This window comes from Thalassophryne amazonica, chromosome 18, assembly GCF_902500255.1.
Source record: "Thalassophryne amazonica chromosome 18, fThaAma1.1, whole genome shotgun sequence".
Classification (NCBI taxonomy): Eukaryota; Metazoa; Chordata; class Actinopteri; order Batrachoidiformes; family Batrachoididae; genus Thalassophryne; species Thalassophryne amazonica.
Genome location: NC_047120.1, coordinates 9,313,112 through 9,337,789, shown reverse-complemented (window position 1 = coordinate 9,337,789; position 24,678 = coordinate 9,313,112). Strand labels below are relative to the sequence as shown.

At 47.3% G+C, this 24,678-nt stretch overlaps 1 protein-coding gene across 1 annotated transcript in view; it reads right to left on the bottom strand.

Annotated features, from left to right (window-relative positions):
* The window catches only part of rfng (RFNG O-fucosylpeptide 3-beta-N-acetylglucosaminyltransferase), a 51,404-nt gene extending 45,323 nt beyond the window's left edge, over positions 1-6,081 (bottom strand). Inside the window, exons 1-2 of the mRNA XM_034194230.1 lie at positions 5,793-6,081; positions 2,157-2,695 (exon numbers count right to left, since the gene is read on the bottom strand). Of these exons, the coding sequence (XP_034050121.1) occupies positions 2,157-2,624 (468 nt within the window). The 5' untranslated portion in view covers positions 2,625-2,695; positions 5,793-6,081. The remainder of the gene's footprint in view (positions 1-2,156; positions 2,696-5,792) is intronic.
* Between the last annotated feature and the right edge of the window lie 18,597 nt (positions 6,082-24,678).

Below are 24,678 nucleotides of genomic sequence, written 5' to 3'. Positions count from 1 at the left end.
ATTGTTTGAGTGCCTCTGGGACAGACTGCAGAAGTGAAGCCCAGCACAGAGTGAGAACGGTCTTCAAAACATGGATCTAACCACGGCTTTTATATCCTTTCCTTTTGTGTGGCCAGGAGAAAATTCCTACCAAAGCGTGTTTCCTCTCCCAGCGGTCATGTTGTTTGCGCCGCGCTATCATCTCATGCTAAGCTAAGATGCTAATTGTGGGACACACAGAGTCAGAAAGACCGTGATGAGTGGCTGTTAATCGGACAGCCAGGACGTGGACCAGCTCCCAGCCCTTTGAGTTACTGACTAAAGGGCCCCTTTCACACCGGTGCAAATGTAGACTTGCGTATTGCGGCGTTGTGTGGCATTTAGACTATGCCCGAAATGCACGCGTACTCTGCGTTTTTCCCGCGTAATCGCGTGTTGTTGCATTCACAGATTTGCTTGCAGCTGCGTATGTTTGCTTTTAATGTATGCGTACTCATTTTGTTTTGTTTTTTTTTTTGTTTTTTTGGTGTTGTAGAAATGTACTCCATTCTCAAAATGGTAAAAAGCAAACGGCACTCATGTTTCCAGATGTACAGCAGGACACACTGCTTCCTTGTCAGGGCTGGGATCATCAGACTGCAAAGTTCAAAGTCCTTGTGTGTGTGTGTGTGTGTGTGTGTGTGTGTGCGCCCCCCCCCCCAAAAAAAATGTAGAAAATATTGCCATTTAAACTCACAAGCAAACTTAACATCCCGTTTGTTTCACACAGTGTCACCGCATCAACCAACCAATCCCGTTTTACGACAACTGTCGTAACACCTACGCTTTGAGAGAGGCATTTTATTCCACGGAATCCCGCGGACTCTGATCTGTATCTGTTATACAGATCAGTGTCCATGGATTTATAAAACTTGTATAATGGCCTTAAAAAAAAGAACGCTTTGCGATAAGCATTTTCCAAACTCAATTACAATCACAGACCATCAACAGAATACACTAACTCCGCCTCCCCCCAATGATGAAATCCACGGAATTCCGCAGAGGTTTCACAGCCCTGTAAATCCTGTCATTACTTCCTGTCCAATGGAAGGCAGCATGTGAAGCTGGGGGGGCACATCTCCAACACATGGTCCATCAGCACCGCATCCCCCCAAGGCTACGTTCTTCTCTTCTACACTTCTCCGTGTACACTAGCGCCTCCACTCACCAGTCTGTGAAGCTCCTGAAGTTTACGGACGATACGACCCTCGTCGGACTCATCTCTGATGGGGACGCATCTGCCTACAGACAGGAGGTTGACCACCTGGTGTCCTGGTGATCACCATCACCCAGGACCTCAAGTGGGAACTGAACATCAGCTCTCTCACAAAGAGAGCACAACAGAGGATGTATTTTCTGTGGCACCTAAGGAACTTCTACACTGCCATCACTGAGTTTAACATCTCCTCCTCCATCACCGTCTGGTACGCTGCTGCCACTGCTAAGGACAGGAGCAGACTGCAGCATATCATCCATGCAGCAGAGAAAGTGATCTGCCATCCCTACAGGACCTGTACACCTCCAGGGCCCTGAGGCGAGCAAGAAAGGTAGTGGCCAATCCCTCTCACCCAGGACACAATTTTTTTTGTCACCCTCACCCTTACTTGGCAATAAATTCAATTCTGAAGTATTTTAGAAATATAGTCAAGTGAGAGGGGGAAGTGTTGGCTGGAAGGGTTGAAAGGCACAGGACTCATCCAGAGGATTTAGTTCTGCTATAACACACTAATGCAGAAGGTGGCAGCAATGCTACAATAAGGATGCTTAAAGAAAGTATAGAATCTCAGATTGAGTTCAGATTGTCTCGCTGACCGGGTCTGTGGGCGTCTAGCTCAGCCTGGCCACACTCGGAATAGTTGCTGAAAAAAAAGCTCCTTTCAGTGGTGCTCGTCACTCATTTATCTGTTTTTTTTTTTGCTCCAAATTTTGTGGTTATGACTCACAGACTATGTGCATTGAGCCTCATTTTCACGTCTGAAAAGCCGGATTTATCTGGAAGAATCACACCATGATGTAGCCACAGCTATCCGCACACGACACATTTCTATCAGCTAGACTGAGAATATAGCTAAGTTGTTACTCAGCCACATTATACCTTCTATAATTATTGAGCACACATCCCAGCTGTTTCTCCTTACCTGAGATTTAGCTCTTGAAATCCACGTCTGAACCAGCAGCTCCAGCCTGGACTTATGGTACTTCCTGGTAGTCTTCACAGCGATAAAAATGTCCTTCAACTCCACTGGGTCATGGAACCTAGGACCTGCAAACTCACCAACACTTAAAGGATGCACAGATCCTCCTCCTGGGACTCTGAGAGAGTCAGTTCCTGTCTTTGGACTTTGGTTGTCAGCGTTAATAACATTAGTCTCTGTGGCTTTTCCCTGCCCGGTCATGCTTCCACTTGCCACTGTGGACAAGTCTGATTTGAAGGCAGAGTCAGAGCCTTTGGTCGTGCTGGTGGGTCTGACTTGAGGTCGGGGTCGAGGGAGGTCCACTCGGTGTACTGGGGGCTGGAACGCTGGGATAAGCAGAAACAGGAGGCTGCAAAATGCAACGGAAATCAGGAAGCAGAGCTTGCTGACGCCCACTGAAGCTATGTGCATCCTGACAGGTGTTCATCAGCCTCCAAGGCTGGCGGCACCTCCACGCCATCCTTACATCATCAACGAAAATCCTTCAAGAACACAGACACTTCAGCATGAATTCAGAGCCACAATCTGCACCTCTGACCACAAGAAAGACAACTTCAAAACTATCTCACCTTCATTAAAATACAGCATGATAAAATACTGCTAGACGGTGGAGGTTCAAGTTCAACCACTGTTTGTGGTGCAGCTGCTTTTCTATGTTCTATATAATGAACCCTTATAAAAAGCATTTTATATCACTTGATGACTCCAAAATGGCCAATGAGTTAAATGATTTTTATTTGAGATTTGAGACACATGATTTCTCTGAAAAGTGTAACAAGGAGCTGGACTCCCTACCCCCCTCTGATAATGCGTCACATAGACTGTGGATTGATCCACAACAGGTCGAACGTCTTTCAGCATGCTCCGTTAAAAAAGGCTGCAGGGCCAGATGGGATTTCATCATTTTTGTTAAAAACATTTGCACAGGAGCTTACTGCAGCTTGGTGTCCTGTTTTTCAACAGTCTGTAGACACCCATACAGTCCCTGCCCTGTGGAAACGTTCTATGATCATCCCGGTGCCCAAGAAGGCAAACCCCAGCGAAGACAATGATTTTAGGCCTATAGCATTGACATCAGTTGTGATGAAATGTTTCGAGAAATACATTGTGACCAGGCTGAAAATAGATGTAGATGGCAAATTAGATCCATTTCAGTTTGCTTACAGGTGAGGGCGATGCAACGATGATGCGATTTCCACCATCATGCATCTTGTTTTAAAACATCTTGATGACAAGTCATCATATGCCCGATTACTTTTTATTGACTTCAGCTCCGCCTTTAATACGCTTCAGCCATACTTACTAATTCAGAAACTTAAAGCGTTGGATGTCAACCCGTCACTTATACGGTGGTTTCACTCTTTTTTGACAAACAGAACACAGCAGGTTAAGGTAAATTCTAGCCTGTCCCAAATCAAAGACATCAGTACAGGAGCACCACAGGGACGTGTGAGCTCACCTGTCCTTTTTACTTTAAATACTAATGAGTGTTCAGCCAAGCACCCTGGGAACTATATTTTTAAATATTCAGACGACTCAGCACTTCTGTGCTTACTTCAACAGAATGATGATTTGAATATCTATCATTCAGAGGTGAGGCAGTTTGTTGAGTGGTGTGATTCCAGTTACCTTACTTTAAATGTTAAAAAGACAGAGGAAGTCATTTTTGATCCAAAGTTAGTTGGCAATCACAACCCTGTAATTATACACCAGCAACCAATCACACAGGTGCAATCGTACAAATATCTTGGTGTCTGTATAGACAGTTCCCTTACATGGAACACTCATGTTGACTGGTTATGTTCCCGCTTGAATCAACGACTCTATTTTCTACGGCGTTTGCGTTTTCATGGAGTCAACCAAAAAATTATGTTACTGTTTTATCAGGCAGTTCTTGAAAGCATTCTAAGATATGGCATAACCACTTGGTTTGGGAACCTTCCTGTGTCCCTAAGATCAAAATTAAACTACCTTGTTCTCACAGCAATGAAAATCATTGGTTTGAAACAGTATAACAATCCTCAGTCAATTTTTGATCAGTGCGTGATGAAGCAAGCGGACAGAATTCTTTCTGACTCCTCCCATGTTCTGCACACGCAATACGAGTTGCTACCATCGGGCCGGCATTTCAGAGTCCCCCATTGCAGACTGAATAGATATAGGAACTCTTTTGTTCCTATATCAATCATAGCCCTTAACAAATATCATAATAAACACCGCTAACAATCAGGCACATTAGGAGGTTTTAGTACTTGTATGTTTTTTTATTTATTTTTATTCTCTATTTATGTATTTATTTATTTATTGTTATGAACTGTTTATGTCTTGTTCTGTATCTTTGTATGGGTCATGATTTTTGAGAAATCCAAGACAAATTTCCCCATGGGGACATTAAAAGTATATATCTATCTATCTATCTATATGTTGTTACAGCAGGCACTCTTACAAAATAGGAAGTATTATTTACTTAATGAGTACCAGATTTACACACACTGCTGAACATTACAACTGTATAAAAATAAAGGAGAATAACTTCATTTTACTCTACAAAACATGAATACACTTATTTACAAAGATAAAAGGAACCAACCACCCCATAAAGTTAGATGCTCAAAATATTAACAACAATTTTATATATATATATATATATATATATATTACATATATATATATATATATATACACACACACGTCCCTTTGGCTGCTCCCTTGTTGGATATACATGTTGATTTGGCACAGGTTTTACACCGTATGCCCTTCCTGACATAACTCCACTAGAGGTGGGCGATACCGGGAATTTTGGTATTGATCTGATACCAAGTAAATACAGGCCCAGTATCGCCGATATCAATACCGATACATTTTCATATTTAAGCTTCATAGATCCAAAAGACCTACGACAGAATTTCGGCAAACATTGTACATGACAACAAAATACTTTATCACAATCAACATTTTTGTTTTAAAAAAAATATCACTCAACACAACTTAAAACAAAATCTCCTGAGGTAAAGGGCCGGTTGTGTGACGCAGCGCTGCTCTTACAACCAGAAAGTAGACTTTGATGAATCTGCATGTGCGTGCGGGAGAGAAAAAAGCTTGAATACCGATCTTTTTACACGAGGATCGTTCAATATCAATACCAGCGTTGGTATCGATATTAGGATCGATCCGCCCACCTCTAAACTACACATTACATGGAGAAAAACAGCTGAAACACTTCATTTCTTGGTGTCAAAGCGCTGTTAAGTGTGAGAAGGAATAAAACGTTAAAGTAGTAAAAATGTTTTAGCATCATAACTTTTTAAATGTGTTCCACGCTTGAAATGCAAGAACGGATTAATATTAACAAATGAAAGTCAGAAAAAAAACCAAGTGTTTTGGGTTCATCTTGTGTGCAGTGAATCAGATTAAGTCAAAGTCCCTTCGATTATCTTTTTTATGTGTATTTTCCGAACCAAAGTCTCCGTTCAGAGAAATCGACTAAATAAAAGTGATTATTTGTGTTCCACTTAGACCGAGTAAAACCAAAGCTTGGATAAAACGCTTATGTTACGACAAACACAGAGATAAACTCACCAGGAGTCCTCCGGCACGACATTTATCTGATTTTTACTCTTAAATCCTTCTGAAGACACAACGAATCTTTGGAGTTTCGCCGCAATGACACAGAGTTCACTCTCGATAAACACTTAAAATATCCTCTCAACTCGCTCTTTTTTGTTGTTTTTGTGTTTATCTTCACATCCGCAACTTTTTTTTCTAAAGCCTCGTGGTCTTTTTTTGTTCAAAATATCAGTGAGTTCGGCCTTTAAATAGTCCACACAATCACCCGAAAGTATGAAGCGATCCACGACCCGTGAAGCTCAGCTCACACTGCTGTGTCAAACACCCAACAACAATAAAACTCCCACCCGGGGAGAATTTTTCAAAATAAAAGTCAAATAAGCGGCTGCTTGGAAGACCTACTTCCGGTTTGAAGTGAAATTCTTTCCGCCACCTAAACCTGCAGAAAGTCAACAGCAGTTTCCAGCTCCTTTACTCATCTGGGGCCTGTACTACGAAGCGGGGTTACTGGCTTATCAGGGTAACTTCGGGAGTAAGTTGATGACGTGTGGAGTAACTTCCCGTTAACCCGTACTACGAAAGGTGGATAGGTTGTGATTGAGGTATGCTGCCATGGCAATTTATGCTGTGTGCCAAACCTGCTCCGAGCAGGTTATGTTCTCGGTTAGCTTGAGGTTTTCACTTAACCACTCCCTTTATAAGTACCGTCCATCCACCTTCAATCACTCTGAAGACAATGCCAGCCTACCTGGATGATCTGTTTGATATTGGGGCACAAATTGTGAGGGGCTCTCTTCACAGGGCGAGGGTTTTAAAGACCGCCAGAATCCGCTGACATACCCGGACGATATTCTCTATGAAAGATATAGATTCTCAGCCGAGGGAATTCATTATCTTTGTCAGCTGATCGGGCCAGAAGTCTGTAACATCACCCATCGTACACTGTAAAAAAAAGACTGTTGTTTTTACAGGAAAACACTGGCAGCTGTGGTTACCAGGGAATTCCTGTAAAAAATACAGCAGTTAAATGTACAAAAAAAAGAGAGCTCTTGTTTGTAGATTTAACAGTTCTTTTAATGTGAGTCAGCCGTGGTTCATTCACTGTAAATCCATATACATATTATGTCTGTAATGTTATCTACTGTGCTGCTGTATGTTTTACAGGAATTCCCGGGTAACCACTGCTGCCAGCGTTTTCCTGTAAAAACAAGTTATTTTTTACAGTAGAGAAGCTTGAATCTATGGAACTATGGAAACCACCTGGACAACTGAGAGCCTCCACAGAATTTTTTTACAGTGTAGCAATGCCCCGACGATCGAGCAGATAATGTGCCTTGTGCCTATTTTGCCAGTGGACAATTTATGTATTCCATCAGTGATGCTGAATATCTGAGCAAGAATACTGTATGTTGTATGATTCGCAAGGTAGTACTTGCTCTGTCTAAACTGTTGGATGCATTTGTCGTTTTCCCTGGCCATTTATCCGCAATGCAAATCAAAGAAGGGTTTTATGCAATCGCGGGTAATTACTAATATCAAAACAGGTCTAATGCATGTCCATTAATTAGGCGAAGTGGGGCTTATCAATCAATCAATCAATCAATTTTATTTATATAGCGCCAAATCACAACAAACAGTTGCCCCAAGGCGCTTTATATTGTAAGGCAAGGCCATACAATAATTACGTAAAAACCCCAACGGTTAAAACGACCCCCTGTGAGCAAGCACTCCAGCAGAACCAGGCTCAGGGAGGGGCAGTCTTCTGCTGGGACTGGTTGGGGCTGAGGGAGAGAACCAGGAAAAAGACATGCTGTGGAGGGGAGCAGAGATCAATCACTAATGATTAAATGCAGAGTGGTGCATACAGAGCAAAAGGAGAAAGAAACACTCAGTGCATCATGGGAACCCCCCAGCAGTCTAAGTCTATAGCAGCATAACTAAGGGATGGTTCAGGGTCACCTGATCCAGCCCTAACTATAAGCTTTAGCAAAAAGGAAAGTTTTAAGCCTAATCTTAAAAGTAGAGAGGGTGTCTGTCTCCCTGATCTGAATTGGGAGCTGGTTCCACAGGAGAGGAGCCTGAAAGCTGAAGGCTCTGCCTCCCATTCTACTCTTACAAACCCTAGGAACTACAAGTAAGCCTGCAGTCTGAGAGCGAAGCGCTCTATTGGGGTGATATGATACTATGAGGTCCCTAAGATAAGATGGGACCTGATTATTCAAAACCTTATAAGTAAGAAGAAGAATTTTAAATATGGGTGAGATATGCTCTCTCCTTCTAGTCCCCGTTAGTACTCTAGCTGCAGCATTTTGAATTAACTGAAGGCTTTTCAGGGAACTTTTAGGACAACCTGATAATAATGAATTACAATAGTCCAGCCTAGAGGAAATAAATGCATGAATTAGTTTTTCAGCATCACTCTGAGACAAGACCTTTCTAATTTTAGAGATATTGCGTAAATGCAAAAAAGCAGTCCTACATATTTGTTTAATATGCGCATTGAATGACATATCCTGATCAAAAATGACTCCAAGATTTCTCACAGTATTACTAGAGGTCAGGGTAATGCTTAACAAGCTATGAATATAAACCTACCGTTCTGAAGGATGTTTTTATATTTCATCTTCACCTGCTGCCAGGTGCGTTTGGCACTGCTATTGCATCTGAAATATTGACAGGATTAGGAATAGCAATCATACGTACAGTCAAGGTAGCCTATTTAGGAAACATTAAATGAACCTAACATTTATTAGTAGGCCTATGCCCACTTCTGAATCGTGTTGCATCTGGGCGTAATTAATGACATAAGGTCATTTTTTTTAACACATATTAGACATTCCACAGGTTAATCATCTGTAACAGATTTGGAGAACAATTGAATTGTACGTACGCATTTACCCAATCAGCAATACGTTGCCAACAAGCCTGTCGCTTTATTGGCAGATGATGTGTTCGATTTCCCCCTTAACATTAATTTAAATTCCTCGTAGCTCCGCATAATAATCGTGCATTCTTCTTCAGTAAAGAAAGGTGACCACGCCATCATTGAAAAATGGTGACGTGTGCTGCAACCTGCCCCTTTTATGTGAACGCGCACAAACTCCAATTAGGTTAACACAGGTTCAACAAATCAACATCTTATTCAGCGTCGCAGTATTGATTAATACCACTTGAGAAAACCAGGTTTTGTCAACCCCGGTTTAGGAGGTTGACTCTGGGTTACATCTGAGTAAGTTAACCCCGCTTCGTAGTACAGGCCCCTGATGTCTCACAAACCACACATGATGTGTTTAAATATAAAGGCTTATTTTTTCAGTCACTTCAATCTTTTTCAGCATACACATATAAACTGTGTGTATATATCAGCTGTTCATGAATAAAATAAAATAAAAAAAAAAAAAAAAAAACATGGGGAAAATTGGATGCTGGTTGCTGTATTTTTTACTGCCATCATAAAAACAGGAAAACTCATGAAACTAAAAAAAGCCTCAAAATACACACTTTGTACTTCGCTTTATTTGTAAAATACAAAGATGGAGCCATCACTGGAGAAGTGATGGCTCCATCTTCAGTCTTTCGAGACTGAAAGCAAAGACCAAAACCAGACAAGTGACCGTGAGAGACCTCCTTTTTGCTGATGATGCAGCCCTTGTGACCCACAGTGAACATGACTTGCAGCAGATGATCAACCAGCTTGATGTGACCTGCAAAGCATTCTCTCTGGCCATTAGCATAAAAAAACTGTGGTCTTGCATCAAGGAGACCTTACACCAAGTATGATCGAGCTTAATGGCAAACCACTGGAAGCCGTGCAAAAATTCTGCTACCCGGGTTCCACTGTCACAGCAAGACTATCCTTGGAGGAGGAGCTAAATGCTCGCATCGGCAAAGCGGCGACTACCTTCGGGAGGCTTACCAAACGGGCTTGGAATAACAAATACCTTTCAACAAAGACAAAGCTCCTGATCTATAACAGCTGTGTGCTTAGCATTCTCCCGTATGCCTCTGAAACATGGACAATCTATAAGAGCCAGGAGAAAAAGCTAACTCTTTCCACCTTAGATGCCTGTTGAAAATCCTCAACATCAAATGGCAGGAACGTGTGCCCAACTCACGTGTGCTGGAGAGATCAGCCACCACAAGCCTTATCTCCATCTTGAGCAAGCGGAGAATGAGATGGCTTGGTCATGTGCGGAGGATGGATGACTCCCAGATCCCCAAGCAGCTTTTGTTTGGAGAGCTTGCAAATGCACGTCGCCCAGTAGGTCGCCCCAAGCTGCGATACAAGGATGTCTGCAAGTCTACCATGAAAGACTATGCAACTGATCCGGCTTCATGGGAGACCCTCACATCAGACATCAGAAAGTGCGTGGAAATCAGCCATCCACAAAGGCGCTGCCAAGCAAGAACAAGACTTGGTAGCAGGCTGGAAAGAGAGACGCCGGCATGACCCTGTCCCTGCCACAGCCGACAGCTACCCGTGCCGCTACTGTGCCCGACCGTGCAAGGCCAACATTGGTCACGTAAGCCATGAGAGGAGGTGTAGTGCAAGACCCGCTCACAACCGAGACCATCCTCATTCGATGCAAAAGCCAGAGATTAGACATGCTTCGCCAGCCCTTGTATATCTGGTCATCATTAAATAAATAATGCTTCCCATTTTGTAGCCTTGGAGGCTGTCATGTTATGAGGGAAGACAGAAGTAGTAACCATCACAGAACTGCTCTTTATTTAGCCACAACAACAGGTGACAAACTGCACACGAACCAAACCAATCCTACTTTAGCCCGACAACCGCCCCAGCTATGAATTGGGCCGGATACTGGCCCCCATTTTGGAGTAAGATTTCCCACTCCTAAATGACCAATAGGAGAGCAGCGCTCGTGCCACATCAATGTGAGGCTGACGCATGGGCTGACGTCAGTGTCTCGGCCGCCAACCAATCACAGGCTAGGATAGAGAGGCCCAATTCAGGGCCGGTTGTCTAATCTCTAATCTCACTTATACAGCTAGTGCCCCAGGTGGTCACGGACGAACAATAGAAACCAATCTCCCAACATCTCCCCCTTTTGAGAGTTTAAACCAAAGCAAGATCCCAAGCAGCTGCCATATTAGTCAAGTGTCTTAGATTGTCCATTTATCTAATATACAGTAACTCTTCAGCATTCCTTTTTGCAGACAAACTTTCTTTCCAGTATGACCAGATGTAAATGTTTTCAGCACAATTTCCCCCCCCCTTTTTTTTTTTTTTCCCATTTTCTCTTTTCTTTTTCCTTTTTTTTCATTAGTCTCAACAAGCCATGTACAGAACGATGCAGGACATCACAGGGGTAGACTGCCCTCAGTCCTGAAAGGGATTATTCTGCCCTTTTAAAACTCATCAGTCTCTGAATCTAAGAGGCAGTTTTATTTCATGGAATTTGTCCTTGCAGGAGTGGATGATGGGAGGGGAGACCCTGAGGAAGGGCCTGCTGGAGGCTCGCTCATCGGCGGTTCAGATGGAGCAGCCACAGCTCTAGCTGGGGAACTGCAGTTCTGCTGTGGTGCTGTAGGCTCGGCACTTTGCTGTTCTGCTGAAGTTTCAGTCCCAGGAACAGCCTGGAAGTGATGCCTGTTGTGATGGGCCACGTTCCCATTGACCATCCCCACAAGGTAGGATCTCAGCTCCTTGGACGTGCTGATGACTTTGGCAGGTGTTGTCCACCATTTTTCTCCATCAAGCTTCACTCTAACATTTGGGTGAAGTTCAGGGAGTGGGTGTGCTGAATGTCTGCGGTTGTAGAAAAACCTGTAACCATCTTTTGCTGTGGTGCCCTTTAAGTAGACTTCATCTGGGTTGACTGGACATGGCAGTAATAACTTTTCCAGGACAGGAACAGTTGTGCAGATTTGTCGACCAGTCATGAGTAGCGCTGGACTGGCACCTGTTGCTGCTATTGGTGTGGAGCGATAACTCATAAAGGCTAAGCAGGGGCCAGGCTGTTTGAGGATGTACTTGGCAGTCTGAATGGCCCTTTCCCTTTCTGCAGCTCCATTTGATTGTGGGTAACGGGGGCTGGAGGTTATGTGAATGAAGCCATACCTCTGTTTGAACTCTTGAAACTGTCCCGTTGTCACTGACCAGTTCTAGCAAGATGCCCCATCTAAGGAACATGTGTTTGAGCTTGTTGATAACCTGGTTGCTGGTATTGGTGGTGAGGGGAGCGATCTCAATGTCTCTAGAAAAATAGTTAAGGGCAACTAGATAAGTCTTTCCCTCTAACTCATACAAGTCAACAGCAATCCTCTGCCAAGGGCCACTGGGCAGGGTAGTTGTCACCAGTGGTTCATGTCTCTGTGTAGGCTTGTCCTCTCTGCAAAAGTCACGACTTCACTTTTCTTGTGATCTGTGCTCCGATGTTTGGCCACCACACCGTCAACTTAACTCACTCCTGACACTTGGTGAGGCCCTGGTGACCTTCGTGCAGTTGGTCCAGAACACCAGCTCGAAGTGCTGTTGGAACTAGAATGCGGACATGATACAGGACCAGACCATCCGACGCTGGTAGGTGGCTTCTGGCTTCATGGTATCCCTGCATTGGTGAGCTCACCACCATATGGCGAGGCCACCCATGTCTGATGAATGTGATCACTTTTTATATTTCAGCATCCTTTAGTGTGATTCTGCAGATTTGCTCGAGCTTAGGTGACATGATTGGTTTGCTAGCCAACATACAAGTAGTATTCACATATGCCTTTACCTGTGTTTCTGTCTCAAACACATAACTGTCTTTCAAAGGATGTCTGGAGAGAGTGTCTGTGACTACCAGCTGCTTGCCAGGAACATGTTCAGCAGTGACACTGAATCACATTAGGTGCATAAGCAGTCTCTGACATCTTAGTGGTGTTTTGGTCCAGGTCATAGGAGTTGATCAATCACACCAGTGGCTTGTGGTCAGTTTGCAAATGGCCAGGGCCCATACCTTGGATGCAGCATGAGAAATGTTCACAGGCCCAGACAGAGGCCAGACTCTCCTTTTCTATCTGCGAATACCTCTTCTCCTCATCCGTGAGCATGCAAGAGCAAAAGGCAAGAGGCCACAACTCTCCGTCATGGTCTTGCAACACGGCCGCACCGAGGGGAGGTGATTGTCTAGTGGTTAAATGTTAGGCTTGAAACCAGAGGATCCTCGGTTCAAATCCTAGCCTGACTGGAAAAAGGGCGCTTGGGCAAGGTCCTTAATCCCCTAGTTGCTCCCGGTATGTAGTGAGTACCTTGTATGGCAGCACCCTCACATCGGGGTGAATGTGAGGCATTATTGTAAAGGGCTTTGAGCATCTGATGCAGTCCATTTGCTGTAACTGCTGGCATCGGCACTGATCACTGTTGGTTTGTGGGCGTCGTAGTAACAAAGGGTTGGTGCAGCCATCAGCATTGCTTTTGCCTCATTGCGTGCTTGCTCCTAAGGCTCACCCCAAAGCCATGCAGCCTCTTTCTTCAGCAAATTAGTCAGTGGATGTAGCACTGTGGACAGGCCTGGCAGGAATTTTCCCACATAGTTCACTAAACCGAGCACCTGCCGTAGCTGTTCCACATTTGAAGGGCTAGGCATCTTAACAATAGCCTCCACATTGCTCTCATCAGGCTTCACACCATCCGCACTAATGATGTGTCCAAAGAACTGCAATTCAGTCTTTTCGAAGTGGCACTTGGCCCTGTTGAGCCCAGATGATTTGACCACCCACAACACCGCGTCCAGATGGCAGTTATGCTCTCTCTTAGTGGATCCGTAAACCAGGATATCATCCATCACAACAACCGTCTCTTCCAGGCCTTTGAGCAGGTTACTCATCAGCCTCTGGAAAATCTCAAATGTCATCCCAAATGTCAGATGTTTGAAGCAAAACCAGTCCATAGCTTTTGGCAGCTGGGTTCCAGTGAAATTTGCCAGAACCTGCTAGAGGCATCCAGAGTGGAGAAAACTTTGGCTCCAACCACCTTAGGCATTATATCATCCAGTGTGGGCAACAGTGATGCCGGCGTTACTCTAATCTGACCACTTTTTTATTAACGAGTAATCTAACGCGTTAATCTTTCCAAATCAGTAATCAGATTAAAGTTACTTCTCCATGTCACTGTGCGTTACTATTATTTTTCATTGTGGGTCGATAACAGCATTAAACTTGGTCCGTGGGCAGGAGGTCAGGGTTCGACTGAACTGCCCACTTTAAGCGAGCTGTGATCTTTTAATCCGCGGTTTTTTGCAGCTGCTCGACTCGTCCTCACCTCTTAAAGCGCGGTGATCAGCACACCTGCACTGAGCTTTACAAAGACATTTTTATACTTTTTTCCTCCTTTATTTAGAATTCTGAGCTGAGCCGCTCTGTATCTGGTCGTTAAAAACAGCTGATCCTCCGCGACGCGTCAACAACTAACACTGTTTTCCACTCAAATGCACCTAAACTCTCTTTCTGAGGACCACATGATGTGAAAACGCAATAAAACTTTCTTACCTGTAAATCTGGTCATGTTTTCTGCATAAATAAATGCTATCCATTCTTTGTGCTCAAACGCCAAAGCAGGAGCGAATCTAGATGGAATGGGGGCGTGGGGCAAGGATGTGCCCCCCTCCCCCACAACACCCCTAGATTAAAGGTGCAATTTTGAAGCCGTTTTTTACTACAACTAATATTGCTTAAAATAATAATAATTTCAACAAGTAAAATGTTTAGAGAGAATTTAAATGTTAGAAAAATGTTAGAATTTAATAGTTACCTTTATAAACAATGTAGGCTCGAAATTGCAAGTTTTACTGTTACAGTGCTGTCAACAGTTAAATATGAGGTCAAGAAAGACGTCTTTATTTTACTTTTCATAAAACAAGTATTTATTTTCATTGAAGTCAAGAAAGGGTGACTATAAAGTGAGTTTTGGCAAAACAGGTATCATTGTCATGTTGAGGTGGCAGAGGGTTGTTGTCGGCAGCTGGGAAAAGTAACTAAAAAAGTAACTAGTAATCTAACTTAGTTACTTTTACAATTGAGTAATCAGTAAAGTAACTAAGTTACTTTTACAATTGAGTAATCAGTAAAGTAACTAAGTTACTTTTTCAAAGTAACTGTGGCAACACTGGTGGGCAAAATGTAACATTCACACTTTACATCCTTATTCAACCGTTTTAGATCCACACACTGTTGTGTGGGCCGCCAGAAGAGGAGGTACTGCTGGCCTACCACCAGAGGGCGCCCTGCCTGAAGTGCGGGCTTCAGGCACGAGAGGGCGCTGCCGCCACGGACACAGCCGGGAGTGACAGCTGTCTCTCATTATTTTCTGACAGCTGTCACTCATTCTTCATCATCTCACTCCATAAAACCCAGATGTCATCTCCACCTCACCGCCGAGATATCGTACTTCTATGGAGGTAACTTTCTCTGCCTGTATTAATTGATTCCAAGAGCTATTGTGTTGCAGCTGTCAACCAGAGGACCGGCGTGGGTCGCGACTGTTTCGTCCTACGTCCCGTCAGATAAGTGGTTAAACAGACGCTGCACGAGTGTGTGTTAGAGGTGGAGGTGGCATTCCCACCGTTGTTGTTACGGGGTGTACACACACCCACACTTGACTGTCTTTGCTCTTCGCCAGCAGTACCAGATCCGACAGTCGGGGACGGTGATCACCTGGGAATTCGGGACTTGGCGGCTCCAGTGTTCACCAGGTTCGGTGGCGGCGGAAATTGTGTGGTTCCGGCTCTTCTCAGGACAGACGTCTTCTATCCTCGAGCCTGCCCACACGTCACCTTTGTGGATTGACTGTTATCAGATTCTGAGATTGTCTGTGTATACGTTGTGCACCTTCACAACATTAACTTGTTACTTTTTTGGCTCATCTATTGACTGTTCATTTGCGCCCCTGTTGTGGGTCCGTGTCACTACACTTTCACAACAGGATATCTCTGCCAGCGTCATGGATCCCGAGGGGCGTCACCCATCTGTTGAACAGCCAATGGAAGAGCAGGGTGCACAGGCGTCTGCAGCAGGCGTGCTTGGCGAGTTGCAGCAAATCCTCACCGCCTTTACCGCTCGGCTGGATTTGATGTCCGAGCAACACGTCATCCTTAATCGCAGGATGGAGGCTCTCACCGCACAGGTGGAAGCGCGCGATCAGAGCGCTGCTGCGGCTCCTCCTCCTGCCGACCCGGTGCCGGGTATTAACATTCCACTGGTCGTTCAACAAACCCCCCCACCATCCCCTGAAGCATACATAAGTCCCCCTGAGCCGTACGGGGGTTGTGTGGAGACGTGCGCGGAATTTCTGATGCAGTGTTCGCTCGTCTTTGCACAACGACCCATGATGTACGCGTCTGACGCCAGCAAGGTGGCTTATGTTATTAATTTGCTTCGGGGTAAGGCACGCGCCTGGGCTACGGCGCTCTGGGAACAGAACTCACGGTTGTTATCAGCATACACTGGGTTTATGGGGGAGTTCAGAACAGTGTTTGATCACCCTAACAGAGGAGAGACCGCTTCAACAATGCTGCTGTCAATGCGACAGGGGCGCCGGTGCGCAGCTGAATATGCAATCGACTTCCGCATCGCGGCTGCGATCAATTGCTGCTGCGAATAACGTTGCGCTCCACGCCGCCTTCATAAACGGACTGTCATTGGTCCTGAAGGTAGCTAAGGAAGAACCGCGGGATTTAGATGGGCTTATCGATCTCGTTATACGGTTAGACAATCGGTTGGAGGAGTGCCGTCGGGAGCGAGGCGAAGGACGTGGCTGGATACGCGCCGTCCCTCTCCCTTCCGGGTTCGAAAAGGGGCCGCCCTCCCCATGCTCCACAGCCGCAGCGCTCCGTGGGGCAACAGCTCCCCCTGCTGACGTTGTTAGGGAAACGCACAGGGCCAAAATGAGGAGGCTGGTCCGCGGGGAGTGTTTTCTCTGCAGCTCAAAGGAGCACATACAGAAAAACTGCCCCAAACGGCCACAACGACAACAACCGCCCTTAGAGACTGGGCTAAGGGGGGGGTCATAACATTCACGTGGGACACACACAGATTGCCATACGACTCCCAGTTACAATCCTGAGCGGGGAATTAACCCTTCAAGCCCCAGCACTGGTGGACACGGGGTCAGAAGGGAATTTGCTAGACAGCAGATGGGCAAGGGAGGTAGGACTCCCTCTGGTGGCGCTTCCTTTGCCATTGCAGGTGCGGGCACTAGATGGTACCCTCCTCCCTTTAATCACACACAAGACACAACCAGTAACTCTGGTGGTGTCTGGAAACCATCGGGAGGAGATTGAGTTTTTTGTAACTCCTTCTACCTCCCACGTGATTTTGGGCTTCCCATGGATGTTGAAGCACAATCCCCGGATTGATTGGCCGTCTGGGGTGGTGGTTCAGTGGAGCGAAACCTGCCATCGGGTGTGTTTAGGATCCTCGGTTCCTCCCGGTTTACATGCTAAGGAGGAGGTCAAAGTCCCTCCCAATCTGACGGCAGTGCCGGTTGAGTACCACGATCTTGCTGACGTCTTCAGCAAGGATCTGGCACTCACCCTTCCCCCGTACCGTCCGTACGATTGTGCCATTGATTTGGTTCCAGGCGCTGAGTTCCCGTCCAGCAGGCTGTACAACCTCTCACGACCTGAGCGCGAATCAATGGAGACCTACATCCGGGACTCATTAGCTGCCGGGCTGATCCGGAACTCCACCTCCCCGATGGGTGCAGGTTTCTTTTTTGTGGGCAAGAAAGATGGCGGACTCCATCCATGCATTGATTACAGGGGGCTGAATGAGATTACGGTTCGCAACCGATACCCGTTGCCATTGTTGGATTCCGTGTTCACCCCCCTGCATGGAGCCAAAATCTTTACTAAGCTGGATCTTAGAAATGCGTATCACCTGGTTCGGATCCGGAAGGGAGACGAATGGAAGACGGCATTCAACACCCCATTAGGTCACTTTGAGTACTTGGTCATGCCCTTCGGCCTCACCAACGCCCCCGCGACGTTCCAAGCCTTGGTTAACGACATCTTGCGGGACTTCCTGCACCGATTCGTCTTCGTATATCTGGACGATATTCTCATCTTTTTTCCGGATCCTGAGACCCATGTCCAGCATGTACGTCAGGTCCTGCAACGGTTGTTAGAGAACCGACTGTTTGTGAAGGTCGAGAAGTGCGAGTTTCACCGCACGTCTTTGTCCTTCCTGGGGTTTATCATCTCCTCTAACTCCGTCGCCCCTGATCCGGCCAAGGTTGCGGCGGTGAGAGATTGGCCCCAACCAACAAGCCGTAGGAAGCTGCAACAGTTCCTCGGCTTCGCTAATTTCTATAGGAGGTTCATTAAGGGCTACAGTCAGGTAGTTAGCCCTCTGACAGCCCTGACCTCTCCAAACGTCCCCTTCACCTGGTCGGATCGGTGCGAAGTCGCGTTCAAGGAGTTGAAACGACGATTCTCTACTGCGCCAGTTTTGGTGCAGCCCGACCCTAGCCGCCAGTTCGTGGTTGAAGTGGACGCCTCTGACTCAGGGATAGGAGCCGTGCTATACCAGAGCGGAGAGACCGATAAGGTTCTTCACCCGTGTGCCTACTTTTCTCGCAGGTTGACCCCGGCTGAACGGAACTATGACGTCGGCAATCGAGAATTCCTTGCGGTGAAAGAGGCTCTTGAGGAGTGGAGACACCTGTTGGAGGGAGCGTCTGTGCCATTCACGGTTTTCACTGACCATCGGAACCTGGAGTATATCAGGACCGCCAAGCGGCTGAACCCCAGGCAAGCCCACTGGTCACTGTTCTTCGGGCGTTTTGACTTCCGGATCACCTATCGCCCCGGGACCAAGAACCAGAGGTCGGATGCCTTGTCCCGGGTACACGAAGAGGAGGTCAAAACTGCACTGTCGGATCCACCGGAGCCCATCCTGCCTGAGTCCACTATCGTGGCCACCCTCACCTGGGATGTGGAGAAGATCATCCGGGAGGCCCTGGCACGGAGCCCGGACCCCGGAACTGGTCCGAAGAACCGTCTGTACATCCCACCAGAGGCCAGAGCTGCAGTCTTGGACTTCTGTCACAGTTCCAAGCTCTCCTGTCATCCAGGGGTGTGAAGGACCTTCTGGTGGGCGTCTATGGAGGCCGACGTCCGGGAGTACATCCAGGCCTGCACCACCTGTGCCAGGGGCAAGGCAGACCACAAAAGGTCCCAAGGACTTCTCCAGCCGCTTCCTGTGCCTCATCGCCCCTGGTCCCATATCGGCCTGGATTTCATCACGGGCCTCCCGCCGTCCCAGGGCAACACCACCATCTTCACGATAGTGGACCGATTCTCCAAGGCGGCCCACTTCATGGCCCTCCCGAAGCTCCCAACAGTCCAGGAGACAGCAGACCTCCTGGTCCACCACGTCGTCCGTCTGCATGGGATACCTACCGATATCGTCTCTGATCATGGTCCCCAGTTCTCCTCACACGTCTGGAGGAGCTTCTGCCAGGAACTGGGGGCCACTGTGAGCCTCTCGTCCGGGTATCACCCGCAGACCAATGGACAGGCAGAACGGGCCAATCAGGAATTGGAGCAAGCCCTGCGCTGTGTGACGTCCACACACCCGACGGCCTGGAGTGAACATCTGGCCTGGATCGAGTATGCGCATAACAGCCAGGTGTCGTCTGCCACCGGCCTCTCCCCATTTGAGGTGTGTTTGGGGTATCAGCTCCCATTGTTTCCCGTGGTGGAGGGAGAGGTCGGTGTGCCCTCGGTCCAGGCCCACCTGCGGAAGTGCCGTCGGGTGTGGCGCTCCGCCCATTCTGCCTTGTTGAAGGCTGTCTCTCATTATTTTCTGACAGCTGTCACTCATTCTTCATCATCTCACTCCATAAAACCCAGACGTCATCTCCACCTCATTGCCGAGATATCGTACTTCTATGGAGGTAACTTTCTCTGCCTGTATTAATTGATTCCAAGAGCTACTGTGTTGCAGCTGTCAACCAGAGGACCGGCGTGGGTCGCGACTGTTTCGTCCTACGTCCCGTCAGATAAGTGGTTAAACAAATGCTGCACGAGTGTGTGTTAGAGGTGGAGGTGGCATTCCCACCGTTGTTGTTACGGGGTGTACACACACCCACACTTGACTGTCTTTGCTCTTCGCCAGCAGTACCAGATCCGACAGTCGGGGATGGTGATCACCTGGGAATTCGGGACTTGGCGGCTCCAATATTCACCAGGTTCGGTGGCGGCGGAAATTGTGTGGTTCCGGCTCTTCTCAGGACAGACGTCTTCTATCCTCGAGCCTGCCCACACGTCACCTTTGTGGATTGACTGTTATCAGATTCTGAGATTGTCTGTGTATACGTTGTGCACCTTCACAACATTAAATTGTTACTTTTTTGGCTCATCTATTGACCGTTCATTTGCGCCCCCTGTTGTGGGTCCGTGTCACTACACTTTCACAACACACACACTCACTTCATCCTTGTTGCATTTGGGCACACCAGTATGTCAGCTCTGTAAGTTTCTGAATGATCCCAAGGCTTAGTATGCGCTTTAGCGCTTTCTCCACTTTTGGAAGGAGTGGAAAAGGGACTCTGCGTGGTGTATTAATGCTGTATGGAACTGCTTCCTCAGTCAGCTCAATTTTGACAGGCTCACAGTTCAGTAGTCCTGTTTCCCCAAACACATCGCTTGTTAAGTCACTACTGATAGTGTTGACTCATGCTACCAGTCCAATGCGATTTGCCACTGTCTTGTCCAGCAAGTTACTTACGTGCTGTCCTTTAATGACTGTAATCCAATACTGGCATTTCTGACCTTTGTATGCAGTGGTGGCGAGGAACTTGCCCACACATCTGACTTTCCCACCTGGGCTGTATACTGTTGGCCTGGACTTGTTCAGTTTTGGTTTTGTAGTAGTTCATTGAAAGTCAGTTCTGTCATAACAGTGATATCTGCACCAGTGTCAATTTTGAAATCCACTGGGCTTCCATTCACCAGGCAGTAGCTCAACATCCCAGTCCGTATCTGGGTCTGACTCCTCAATGACGTCTGGCTTTGACTTTGTTGTTGCTCTCAGGAACAGTTCTCCAATAAAAAAATGAATCCTCATCTCTGCTCTGACTTCTTTTAACATTTTCGTTTTACACACAGCCTCGAAATGTCCCATCTTATTGCACTTTCTGCATCTTTTATTTCGAGCTGAACAGTTTTCCTTTTTGTCATGCACCCCGTTGCATCTCTGACAGTTCTGTTTATTCTCAGTGTATTTCTGTCCTTGTGCCTGCCGTGGTTCATCATCCTGTTGTTGTACCGTTTCTGTCTCACCCCGTTCACTGTAGTTTCGACACACTCTGCACTTTGCTGTTTCACCTGCTCACCAGCTGTACGGCTCTCTCCAGAGCCAGGTCCGCCTCTAGCTGGAGGTTTTGGGAAACCTCTTTGTCCATTATAGCGATGACAACACGGTCTTGGATCTGCTCATTCTTCCCCACGCTAAACTCGCAGTGCCGCACAAGCTCATAAAGGCTCAGCATGAAAGCCTCGACTTTTTCACCGGCCCTTTGGCTCCTCTTGTGAAAACAGGCACTGTCATGGATAATGTTTCTTTTTGGGACAAAGTGTTCATCAAAGTTCTGCATCACTAGATTAAACTCATACTCTGGATGTGGCCTGTCCTCTGTTGTAGCAGGTAACACAAACGACCTGTAAATAGGTTTGGCATTTCTCTCCATAGAGTACAGAAGTGAGTACACCTGCACTTTGCCACTCTCTCTGTCGAGAACCGGGAGAATTTCTGCTGTTTTGCCATGTTGGCCACTCAGCAGGTTGTGTGAAACTGAATGGCTCCGGAGGCCCAAACTTTGCAATCATACTCTCAAAGTAGGCGTGCAGTCCTTAATTCTGACACCGTGTCATGTTATGAGGGAAGACATGATTAGATAACTTCATGGAACTGCTCTTTATTTAGTCGCAACACCGCGTAACAAACCGCACACGAACTGCACACTAACCGAACCAGTCCGCACACAAACCACACACAAACCGAATCATTTTGTTGCATAGTTTTCATCAGTCTTGTAATAAATACAAGACTGATGAAAAATATGCAACAAAATTTAGATGGTGCAAGGTGGCCTGAGGAGAGGAGACGTGGCCCACACAGCGGTGGAAAATAGGGAGCCGTATCTCTCAGCCCAGAGTCCAGTGTGAAGTGAGGTCCAGATGGATCCGTGATCGGGGCCAGGTGGTCTTCTACGGAGCTGACAGAGGCTGGAAGGAAGACGACAGACAGCTCACAACTGCCAATTAACAACTCAGATCAGTAGAAGCGAAAAGACGCCAAGCCTGAAGTCAGAAAAAAAAACTCTGCGTAGGAGCGCACAAAAGCTCTATACAAATCAGATAGAGGGGCCAGGTACCAGTTTGAGGAAACTGAGTTTCTGGCGCAGGTGGATGTGTTGAACCGGGTTAAATACTGTGCAACGTGATGAATGGCAGGTGTGGTAATCTCCAATCAGCTCCGTGTCCAACCACCTGGGAAGAGAGAGAAAACAGAAACCAGACAGAACCCAAGGCAACACACAACAGTACCCCCCCCCCCCACCCCCAAGATCCAGGATGAAGTCCCACCATACCCAGGAACATTCCTCTGGCCCGTAGCCCTCCCAGTCCACCAGGTACTGAAAACCCCGACCCCGGTGGCGAACGTCTAGGATCTTTGTAACCGTCCAGGCAGGGAGACCGCACACAATGCAGGCAGAAGGTGGAGCAGGTGCAGGCGGGCAGAGCGGACTGGTATGCACCGGCTTCAATTGGGAGGTGTGAAACACAGGGTAGCACGGCAGACGGAGGCGAACGGCAACCGGATTCACCACCCAATCCACCACAAATGGTCCAGTGTATTTGGGAGACAATTTCTTAGACTCAGTCCGAAGCGGAATGTCTTGAGAGGACAACCACACCTCCTGCCCGGGTTGGTAGTCTGGGGCCGGGGCCCTGTGTTGTCTGGTCTGTTCCATGGTCCGCAGGAGGGCGGAACGGGCTGTCCTCCACATCCGATGACAACGTTTGATATGTAGGTGCACGGAAGGCACCGCAAGGTCCTCTTCTTGACTGGGGAAAAGTGAAGGTTCATAGCTTAGCGAAGCCTCAAATGGAGACAGTCTGGACCGGAACAGGTCTGAGAGTTGTGAGCGTATTCTATCCATGGGAGGTGGTTGCTCCAATCAGACGGGTGGGAGGATGTAACGCACCATAAGGCGACTTCCAGTTCCTGATTAGCCCATTCCGCCTGGCCGTTGGTTTGGGGGTGGAACCCAGATGAATGGCTGACTGAAGCACCCAGTGCTGAACAAAAAGCCCGCCACACTTGAGATGTGAATTGTGGGCCTTGGTCAGACACAATGTCACAAGGAATGCCATGCAGCCAGAAAACCTGGTGGACCAGGAGGTTGGCGGTCTCCAGAGCTGATGGCAATTTGGGCAGAGCCACGAAGTGTGCCGCCTTGGAGAACTGGTCAACTATGGTGAGTACCACCATGTTTCCCTGGGACGGGGGAAGTCCCATGACAACGTCCAAGGCCATGTGAGACCAGGGGCATCCGGGTGTAGGAAGAGGACGGAGTAGGCCGGAGATGGGTTGGTGGAGGCTCTTACCCCTGGCACAGGCAGTATAAGCCTGGACGAAGTCCTTGACGTCTGCTCAGACTGAAGGCCACCAGAAGTGGCGCTGAAGAATGTCCAAGGTTCTCTGGATTCCAGGGTGACAGGCCAGTTTGGAGGAGTGACAAAACTGCAGGAGCTGGGATCAAACCTCCGGTGGAACAAACAGCCGTCGGGGATGTTGCTCCAAAGCCTCCCGGACAATCTTCTTGATGTCCTACTCCAGGGTGGCCACCACCAAGGATGGAGAGAGGATGAGGTCTGTAGATGGAGGATGGCCAGGGGAACTGAAGAGATGAGAGAGAGCATCTGGTTTCTTGTTTTTGGATCCAGGTCTGTAAGTGATGGAGACATTTTGAGACTTTTGTGAGATTTTTGTGGACTGGATGTACTGGAGGCTTTTGTGATCTGTCCATACTAAGAAAGGGACTGCAGCCCCCTCCAGCCAATGTCTCCACTCCTTGAGGGCCACTTTGACAGCTAGGAGTTCCCGGTTACCAGTGTCATAATTCTGTTCCACAGGAGTTAAACGACAGGAGATGAAGGCGCACGGATGGAGGCGACTGTCACCCTCCGCCCACTGGGAAAGCACAGCTTCTATACCCAGATCAGAAACATCCACTTCCACAATGAATTGGGGGTCCGGGTTAGGTTGAATATGGACCGGGGCCGTGGAAAATAGATGTTTGAGACGATTGAAGGCCACTTCAGCCTGCGGGGGCCACTGAAACAGACTTTAACAGAGGTGAGAGCAGTGAGTGGAGATGCAACCTGACTGTAATTGCGGATAAACCTGCAATAAAAATTGGTTGAAACCGTGGAACTGCTGTAGTTGTTTGACCGAGGTGGGAGTTGGCCAGTCTAACACGGCTTTTACCTTGGCCGGATCGGACTGTATCTGGTTGTGTGACACAATGAACCCTAGAAATGAGACAGTGTCCTTGTGAAAACTGCATTTTTCTGCCTTAACAAAAAGCCGGTTCTCTAACAATCTGTGGAGGACCAGACGGACATGCTTAGTATGCTCGGACAGCGAGGAGGAGAAAATCAAGTTGTCATTGAGATGAACAAATACACCCACTAGGTGGTAAGCGTTCCTGAGGTCCAATTTGGTGAATATAGTTGCACCGTGCAGGGGCGTGAATGCGGAATCAAGGAGGGGGAGAGGGTACCGGTTGCGTACTGTGATGGCATTCAGCCCCCTGAAATCAATGCACAGGCGCAAGGTACCGTCCTTCTCACCAACAAAAAAGAAGCCTACCCCTAGTGGTGAC